This window comes from Trichoplusia ni, chromosome 24 (genome assembly GCF_003590095.1).
Source record: "Trichoplusia ni isolate ovarian cell line Hi5 chromosome 24, tn1, whole genome shotgun sequence".
NCBI lineage: Eukaryota > Metazoa > Arthropoda > Insecta > Lepidoptera > Noctuidae > Trichoplusia > Trichoplusia ni.
The window spans coordinates 2171997-2182516 of record NC_039501.1 but is presented as its reverse complement, the minus strand read 5'-3'; the positions used below and the strand labels follow the sequence as shown (position 1 = coordinate 2182516).

The 10520-nt window shown below is 33.7% G+C and overlaps 1 protein-coding gene across 1 annotated transcript; it reads right to left on the bottom strand.

The window, feature by feature from the left end:
* Positions 1–8749: 8749 nt before the first annotated feature.
* Positions 8750–10275, bottom strand: LOC113505110 (beclin-1-like protein). The gene has a single exon (XM_026887636.1). The coding sequence runs from the start codon at positions 10083–10085 to the stop codon at positions 8802–8804; it is 1284 nt and encodes a 427-aa protein (XP_026743437.1). The 5' UTR covers positions 10086–10275; the 3' UTR covers positions 8750–8801.
* Positions 10276–10520: the final 245 nt, after the last annotated feature.

Below are 10520 nucleotides of genomic sequence, written 5' to 3'. Positions count from 1 at the left end.
TCGGTTATATCGCGTTTCCAAGAGAACCTTTCAAAAGTCTAGGATAAAAACTATCCTATGTTCTTTCTCAAGGTCAACTCTATCTCTGTACTAAATTTCATTTAAATAAGTTCAGTGGTTTAGACGTGAAAGCGTAACAGACAGACAGACAGAGTTACTTTCGCATTAATAATATTAGTAGGGAAGTAGGGATGTTTATCAGTTGTCTAATACTCATAATACTAGCTTTTCTTATTTTCTCCGCGAATTTTGAATCTTCCACAAGTATTATTTCTATCAAACGCAGGATAATCAGAATTTCCTCAACCCCAAGTGTTTCCGAACGTTTCCTTATCAGCTGAGGGCATTAAGTGATATTTATTTAGCCATAAAGCCGCCATCTTGTGCCCTGTTTCGCGGAGCCGTGCTGAGCGAGATTCAATTTCGAGTGGGCAGTGTGTGATGACGTTATGTACCTATATGCCCATATTAAGTAAGATTTGTATATGTGAGTTATAATTGCAATACTGAGGGATCCGTACAGTATAAAATGAAACAACGATCGGTGATTCAATAGTATGACCGTACTAACCGTCGTCGCCTAGATTGTTAATTTTGAAAATTTGCATACTTTATGTAGTACTTTTTCTTATGGCAGTAACAAAAAAACATCATGTGTGAAAATGGCTTTCTAGCTATCACGGTTCGTGAGGTAAACAAATAGAAAGCGTAGACTTTAGTTTTATTGTTAGTTACTTCTTTATTTTACTAAATAAGAGCAAAAGGAACTGAACTGCTCATGCTCAGCATTGAATAAAACTAATGAGTAAAGTTACAGAATCCCAATGTTGAGAGGAGAAAAACCGTCATCACCACAAAAAGCTAGATCATCTAACTTTAAATTTTAAGATAAGTTTTTACTTTTCGCAATGAAACACAAATCGAACTTTAACCGCTTGATTTTAAGTTCCAATTCCATTGAATGAATATAAATCCAATTATAAATCTTCCAACCATTCCTCTAAATCACGCCACTACTCTAAAACCATTTGTCACGGCGACACGCCGCAAATATCATTATGAAAAGTCACGTCAAATTGACAGGATCACAAGCTGACAACTTGTTGGGAATGATAGAAGATTAAATGCCACGATGACCTCTAAATTGATAAAAAGAGCCTGGTCGAATTTGTCCCGAATTTTTTTAGAAAAATGATAGAAAAATTTTTTTCAGCATGTCCATCCGTCTGTCAGCCTTCTGTAATCTCATGAATGGTTGCATCTCTGTGTTGCCGCTAATACAGAAAAATAATAAGAAACAAATAAAATGAAGTAGGTGATCAAGTTTATGTAAAATTTATTTTCCCTTCTAACCTTTTCTAATTTTCCTTTCCCTCCTCGCACTTAACTGTTTTTTCAATTATTGTTTTAAGTTAAACTTGTGACATGTTTCTGTATATTGTCCTTTCAAGAGAAACTATATTATTCATTGTATTCTGTCAAAATTTGAAAGTCGTTTTAGCAATTGAGACGAAATTGTTTGTTTCAAACTAAATTTGTATATGACTTCAGACACTTGTAATAAAATACTGTTGTTTTTGTTTTCCCTTTGTGTAATTTTGCTTTGAAGAAAATCATATTTTTTTTAGATGTATATAGATAGAATATTCTTTATTGCACACCACATAAGTACGGAATTGGATACAACTCAAGTGCTATTTATGTTGCCACGTTTTTATACTCACTTTCTTGTTTGTTTGTCGTTCCGGTGGCATTTTTCAAATCAATTATGATGCTATTCCTGATACGCTAGCAGGCTGAAAATCAGGGTCGCTTCAAACGCATTCTTCGCTAAGTGGTTGAGGTCCCCACGCCGTCGTCGCGGGTTCGATCCCCTTGTAGGACAAATATTTAATTTTGTGTGATCCACCAATGGTGTCATTGTGCATGAGAATTCTGTGTTTTTAAAACCCCCGCGACACAAGGATTAAATGCCTTACTACGGGAGTCGGTTTAAAAAAAAGAATAAACTCGATAACAACAATTAGATAATAACATTTGAATGGAGTGACATTTAAAACGCGAGCTCTAAGACTTTTTTAAATCCATCAATTTCTAGTCTTTAGTCTTGCAGTATAAAAGTAATAAGCAAATTGAGAGCTCTCTCGATTTTTGAGTTAATGTTCTGTCCCTCAATTTCAATTACCCTTTAATAACTCAGGTCAAAAGCTGTGTATTATTCTGCAGTTCATAAGTTGCCAGGTAATTAAAACTTAAATAATTAATGGCCAGTTAACATGCATTTGCATTTTATTAACTCGGAATGGCGCTGAGGTTTTCAATGTGAATAAATTTAAAATAATAAAAAAACGTAACAGTTTTCTTTAGCTAAATGAGACGCCATTTTTGTAATTTAGATCTTCGTTTTTGTAAGTTAATTAAATTGTGGTGAGGATTTTGTTGGTTAGTTTCTTAATGTAGGTATTTCTGAAATGTACGAATAAATAATGTATTGCCAAGATATAAAAAAAAACAAATGGTGTAATAATAGTCGGTAAAAATTGGAATGTGTGATCAATAATATATTTTAAGAACAAATAAAAACTTCTGAGCTACAGAAAGTTCTGAGGTAACAAATTTAAAAAAGACACCGACGAATTACCCAAGAACTTCCTAGTTTTTGAATAGGTTGAAAACCTCTTATTGGTGATCGTAGTGATCAGTGCTCAATTCTTCTCGAAATGAAAGACCTTTGCCCAGCTGTGGGGTTATTAAAAGCCAGTGTTTGATAGTATCTATTAAAAAATTACTGAGTAAGCATTCCAGTTTAAAACGTTTTAAAAGTAAGTTTTAATTTAAAAGATAAAGGCTAGTTTTTAATTGTGCCCTCTATATCTGATAGCGAGTATTTAAATGAAGATAAGTTTGAAGAACAAGAATGAGCCAAGATAAATCCAAGACAAGGATTTTAATGCAAGAAAATGCCAGGGAAAGTTTGACTGGCAGACTAGGGGTTCTGCACAATATTACAATGTACTATGATAGAAAGTACAATTAAATTTTCTACTATTATAATAGAAAATGAATGGAAAACTTCAAATGTATGGGAATGAAATTCCTTTTTGGTAAGTGACTTTTTTGTCAGTTCAGTACTTAAGTTTAGAGATAAATGTGCAAAATAGTGTCATGATCATAAGATGATGAATTTTCATAAGTTGATTGGTTCGGTATTTAAAAATAACTGCCGTCTTATTATAGATGCCTAAGTATACCTGTACGAACAGCCTCAAAAACTAAAGTTTAAACTATTGACTTTACTTATTATGCAATAAAGAGAACAATGCTTGTTACCCTTGCAGCATTACAAAAAAAAAACATCTAAACGAACTGTCATCTAGCAAGTGAGAAATTCAGACTTCCTCAAAAATCTGAACAAGGTTTTTATATTTCCGAACAGAACCCCAAACACAGAAGCCGGCGTTGTTTGCAAGCTCATTAACACCTGGATAATAAGTATTATAAAAACAGGAGCTTTCATTGTGAGTTTCGATGCATTTAAATGGACTTATTTAAGGCAAGTCCATGCTTATTCAACTTTTTTCTATTTCGTAATGCTTTGTTTGTTTGTCACTAGATAGTACGGAATAGAAATAACTAGTGGATGCTCGTGGCTTCACTCGCTAAAAACACAACCCTCTTTTAAAGCATTCGGATAAAGTCCATGTGTTAATAACATGTGTTTAGCCAGGATGTAAGGTCCATACCAAATTCCGTCGAATTCGATCCAGCTCTTTGAGCATGAAGACAATACCTAACAGACTCACATACTCGCTAGGATGATGATGATACTTCTCAAAGTACAAATGTAAATCTTTTGGAATCTTTGGAACAAATAATGTAAATAAACTACTACAAAGTTTTATGTTATGTTATCCTTATTATGCAGATAAACAATAATAAAAGATAAGGTCGCGCTGACGATATTTCTGATAGGCAACGTTTTCTTTAAAAGTTGCATATTCATGCCCAATACTCGCCTTCATTTAATTTACCAATTTTATCTTAGATGAAGATCTTGTACAGATAGCGATCGAGTACTTACATACCCGGTTATCCGGTTATCCTGGTAATCCGTACAACGATGTAGGAAGCACGCTTGGGTACTACTTGTTCCTTCGCTAAAGTAAGCTCTGTAGAAACACACGGAAATTAGTTTTATAAAAAATATAGTTTTTATGGAGTGGTAATTAAACAGTTTTAGATAAAAAGAAACGTTAAAAATAAGAAATTGAATGGTATATATATGCCCCATGTTGGGCGCCATTATTCTGCTTGCTTTTGTTTTTTTCCACGTTACTATACACTTACTTTCTTGTTTGCATGTTTGTTTATTTGTATGTCCATTGTTCCCGTTTATGCTGCCAACTACTAGTAGTCTCTAAATATACACCAGCGCACTTATGACTTTCTTAAAATGGAAAAGAAGAATTAATTTGTAGAACATTAAAAACCTCCCCTGGTTTCCAACGAGAAAATTACGTAGGCCAGCCGTTTGATATGCAAACGAGGACCGGAATACCTGCCCGCTTGGGTTTTTAGTATTGGAAAAGTTTGTTTATTATTTTTTTATTCATTTATAGGTACATGCCGTTTTAACGTCATTCTTGGAACCTTTTTACAATTCCTGTTTTAAGAGAATTATAAATTGTATTGAGAAAAAGAGAATATTATAACAAGATGACGATGTCAAAATTCGAATATAACCTTTGTTTTAATAACTTTATTTTAGTCTTGACGTCAATCATACACATTTTAGGGGTAGCTCAAGTATTTCACTGAAAGAAATCTTTTAGCCCGGCAGCCAAATTTCGCACCATATGGAACCTACGGCTATAATATTTCCAAGGTCATGTAAACATGTGCTTTTTTATTCTTTCACTTCTCTTGTAGGTACTACACTAGAATACTAATACGTGGTCCAATTCTGACAAAAAAATATATATTTAAAAACCTAGTTCACATTACTTAGTACATGTACCTACGAATACAAATGACTCAGATGTAAAAACAGTAAAGATATCTAAATAGTTATAAATAAATAAATGCGGACAACATCACATACATTGTTCTGAACCCAAAGTAAGTTGCTAAGCAGATACAACGAAGGTACCACAAACACCCAGACCCGAGACAATGTAGAAATGTGAATTTTTACATTGACCCGACCAGGGATCGAACCCGGGACCTCAGAGCTAGCGACACCTTGAAACCGGTGCGTGCGCCACTCGACCACGGAGGTCGTCAAATAATCATAGGAGGAATTATAATCATAGGAGTTGAGTTAATCTACACTAAAACATAATAATCTACGAGAAGGATGGTCTAAAGATAATATAGGGACACCCGAACTAGGTTTGCTTTAAACCTGTGTTTGTTGTATGAATGTATGTACTTTATAGATGATATAGATCAGTAAAGACGTCCCAAACGGCGTGCCTGCTCGGACCCTATCCCCGTATATTCACAGGGATTTGCACTTGTTCACTCCTGCATATAAAATACTTACTTATCACTTCGCCACTTACTTATTATACTATCTATATGTATATCCACTTTAAACTACAGTCAGTCAACTAATCTTAGTTTATCGACTAAGGAAGCATCGTCTTTTGGGTCCAGATAACTTGGTCAGTTATTTAAATAAATAATAGCTAATCTGGAGTTTTTGATAACCTTTTTCATGCCATCAAGCCTATATCAGATTCTTTTTAGTATTTCTGAGGGATTAATTCGATTTTATTTGCGAGGAACCCAGTGAACGATTCTGTTATCTTAACGGACTATATCATTATGGATTTTTCAGAGCTCAACATCTTTGAATGTTCTAAATTAGGGCTAGGATGAGTGTGTCTTTTGAATAATTAACTTAATTCCTAGCACCCATATTAGGCTTTAGTTAACAATTAAGTACCCTTGTCAATTAGGCAACCGTAATTGTACTTTCTGGCAATGTGACGTTATACTCGACTTTTTCGACGAAATTTCAATTGAATATACATATTTTAAGCACTTTAGGATTGAGGTAGCCTGACTAATATTGACCCAAACTGGCAGTTTAGCTTATGTGTTTAAGGACTCCGATTAGATCATACACACGTCATGTCATCACATAATATAGATCTATAGATCAACATTGAATTTCGCATGGCGCCGACTTCAGTTAGCCTATAGCTGACTTTATATACTATTATATATAATATCTACCGATATTTTTGTAGTTGGTTTATTTTTTTACTAAAAATAATTCTATCGAAACTTAAAATCCTAACTAAAATTTAAACAATATTAATAAGAAAGCAAATGACCATCATTAAAATTTTAACTAAAACCTTCATTCTACTAAAATACTGGACCATTAACCGGCTTTAGACTACAGTAGGTATACCATTAAAATTCGAATTTTCGTTCCATTTTCTAAAATTCAAAATAAAATAGGGAATTTCGTGCGAGTCGCTTACAAACTTGCAAAGGACATAATTAGAGCGGGTACGTACATTCGTACCTTTGTGACGTGTATTCACAAAGCGCGGGAAACGTACAAAGGCGACGCCATTTTAAAAATCGTTTCTGTCCTTCATACATTATAGTTTGTGATTGTGAAGTTGTGAACGGAAATAATGTTTTTTTGTTTTATTCACGCGGACGATTTTTCAAAAACCTTTCTAAAATACCTGAAAAATGAAGTATGGTGTGTTTTAGTGTCAAATTCAAAAATTTAACTTACATACATTTCAAATATGCTAAACGATGCATCTGTTATGGACCAAGTGATAAATAGGGAATATTCATGTTTTTCTTTTTTGTCTCAAATTAATAGTTTACTATTTTATAACGTAGAAAAAAATATTAACGGGTTTCAAAATACTCTAGATATTTTTAAAAATGAAATTTAAAACTTTGAAAAAATTTAAGCTGTTCAAACGCCGCCATTTTCCGCGCGCTTTAAGTGACGTCACATGACACGTCCAGTGGGTGTTTACTTTAGTGTTTGCTATGGACTTTTCAGCTGATGAATACAATATCGTGTCAAATGACGTCACATTTCGCTCGACCAATGGTGGCGCGTTTTGGAAGTTTGAATTTCGCTCCCTTATTTTGCTGCACTTTTTGATATTTTTTTAGGTGTTTAAATAATAAGTAAATAAAAAAATCTTTTTCATTATAATATTACGACAATAAGTATTCCATTGGCCATTTCAAATTTTATGCATATTCCCTATTGAGGTGAGGTGAAAATACATAGTGCCCGGTCATTATGCAAAATGCCCAATATGAGAGTGAGAAACATATTTAGTTACTATTTTTTATGGGTAGCAATAAAACGAGTAAGTGTAAATTACCTTTTCAAGTGCCAAAATTTATAAATTAGGTTTATATAATTACTGAGTAAATGACGAGGAATCAACAGAACAGTAATTCACAATGCTCGGGCCACATTAATCACCTGGTCCATAACACATCTACAAGATGAGTGGTGAAATTTATCCTTTACAACCAAAGTTGTTCCTATAAATGCTAAAAGTCGTTTTCCGTTTACAATTAAATATTCTAAAAACGAGACCTAATTTATTCCAGTTTTTTTTCCTTTCTACGATTTGCTGGCAGTCCGGCGAAATGAAACAGTTCTTATAAGTCGTTGACCATGGTAGCTTACGTGTAGGTAAATGAAAAGACTAACTAGCAATAATCTGAGTAATTTTTATCTAATATTTGGATCCTTTTGTTCACATTAGACATGTTTTTTCAGATATATTTTGCTATGCCGAGGAAAAAAACAATTTTAGGGGGGCCAAAACCACAGATTTTAAAATCATTTGTTAATTAACCAACACTATGTAAGTAGTTTATGCATAAACATCTTAACATACAAGTTTAATATGCGATGTAAAATCGTTTTGCGCAGGATTTTTTAATTCTTTATGAAAACTGCAGTGTTAAATACTTACAGTACAATCATTTGCTACATTGTAACCAAAGCCTAGGCGGTCAATAAAGCTTTATTTAATAAAGCTTTGTTGATTGACATTTTTATACCTTAATCTTGAAAATGGATGAGTTTCCACTAGCATTATTGAGTACCTTATTGTGATTACAGTACTTCGTATAAGCGCCATCTATGCCATAATGCGGAAATTTACTAAACGTATGATTAATTGTCCACATTATGCCGTTATATAAGTGCTAACAAACTTCAACAGATGGCGCAACTGCGGCAAACTTTGCTCTTGTATGATTAGTTTGAGAATGATGTTTTTGAACAAGTAATGAAACAAATTAAATATAATTCACAAATTAATTTATTAATTTTTGATATTTACATAATAGACTACAGTAACATTATATTACATATACATTAACCGTAAGGATAATATTATAGTAGAAAATCACAGTGCTTTCTAACATTTACAAACACAACAAAGAAAAACTTAATGTTATTGTATATAACAAAAATTGCTATATGCATACTACATAACAAGAAAATAACAAAAATATTGCCATGAATTTAAGAGCATTTAGGAACAAATACACAAATAGATTGATTCATCAATTTGTTAAGTTTCTAAAGCTACTAATATTGTAAAAAATATTGCTAGTGTTGCAATGACGTAATATTAATAATCAATTAGCTATGAAAACCAATAGGTAAGTGAGTAGACACTATTTACAAGTATTTTTTACGCTAATGTGTTGTGGGTAATTTTCCACATTCTTTTCTCAAGTAAATAGGATACATACATATCCTATCTTAAAAAGAAACTCTTTCATTGATTTTCTAATTTCTCTTCGCTAAATTGTGATGAAATCCAAGTCAACGCCCACTTCAGATTCGTCAGCATATACTTTAGAGCTTTAGTCCAATGTTCTTCTGAATTAAACTGTATTTTAATAGAATAGGCATGCGGAGGTGACGCAGTATCTTCTATCTTCCCCTTATCTATGCGGTATGGAAGACAAAAACCCGTATCACCCTTTTCAACTTGCTCCTTAAATTGCTGTAGACAGTCAAGAAATGCTACCATTGCGGCATCAAATTTTGTATCCCATAGGAACCGAAAACCACCAGAACCGTACAATGGTAATATTTTCTGGTCTTCCAATACTTCTATGTAGGAATGATTACCGTATGGTACTAACCGGTAACGTTGGAAATTAAAGCTAATTTTCCTTGCCAACGATGCAAGCAGAAGAACGGTTTGTCCCCACGCAGCATTAATTTCAGACCAGTCTACAGGAGCTGATGGCAGCCTTCCCAATCTAAAGTTATTTATAATACCAAATTGTCCCGAATCAGAAATATGGAATGTAGCCTTGAATACATTAGTTTTCTTTAACTTCTCAAGTTGTGACTGTGTGTACGCCAACTGACATTCATAAAACTTCATCTGATCTTCAATTGTCATTAAATCTTTCCGATACCTTGTGTATTCCCTCCAGTAAACATCCTGCTCCTTTTCTAACCTCTCTTTCTCTCTTTCCTGAATATCTATCTCTTCTTTCATCGCTCTTTCCTCTTTCTGTAGAGCAGACAACTCTTGTAACAACCTACTTTGTTCTTGCTTCCAATCTTCTAACTCTTTTTCAAGTCCTTCTAAGTTAAGATCTTCTTTGTCATCCTCTAACTTCTTTAGATAATCGTTGTAGTCCTTCCATTCAGCCTCTGTCTGTCTTAATTGGTTGTCCATAAGTTCTAGAAGAGTATCAGTGCACTCATCGCACAGTGGGTGGTCTACATCTGAATTATTCGACAGTAAATCGAATAATGTAGCTTTGACATGTAGCTGGTGGCCTAGGGATGTGGTTTCCCAGCCGTCGGAGATAACCATGAAGCCATTGGCGCCGTTTCCTGACTCTGACATTCGGAAAGGAGGTACATAGTGCTCCAAGCTCGTGGATTGCATATCCAAGTCGACCTCATTGTTGCGACGTATTTGAAGTGTTAAATCAGCAATAGTGTGCTCACCTAAGTTATTTAAAGACTCGTCTAACTTGAGAGGCTGTAAACAGCGCTGACACGAGAAGTTGACGAAAGATTTTGTATCACTCATCTCTATTACGTCATTGACAAGTTAAACAGTATAACGTGTCTAAGAACGATTATATCGTATGTAAATGAACAGTATTGAACGATTTTCTAAACAATATTTTACTCGTAATGTTTAAATTTCAACAATTTAAAATGAAAACAAAGAACTTCGATCTGTCGAGGTGATGTATTTTGCAATTTCGGTTTGACGTTTGTTATGACGTACTATTCAATGTTGCCATATTCAACACCACAGATTCAAACTTGTTTAAAATTCTGCATTTTGTATATTTTAACCGTTGCATAAATTCAGTCTTTTATTTTGCCATACATCCTATTTGTATGGCAAAATAAAAGTAACTATTAATCATACAAAAAAGGAGCATTATCTTAGCTAACGTACTACCTGTTCGAATTCAATCTTTCTCTATCTAAAAACCTTCGTCTTTCCTTTACA

What these genes read in the sequence shown, in the direction of transcription:
- LOC113505110 (XM_026887636.1), bottom strand. Translation starts at nt 10,085, where the DNA reads ATGAGTGATACAAAATCTTTCGTCAACTTCTCGTGTCAGCGCTGTTTA.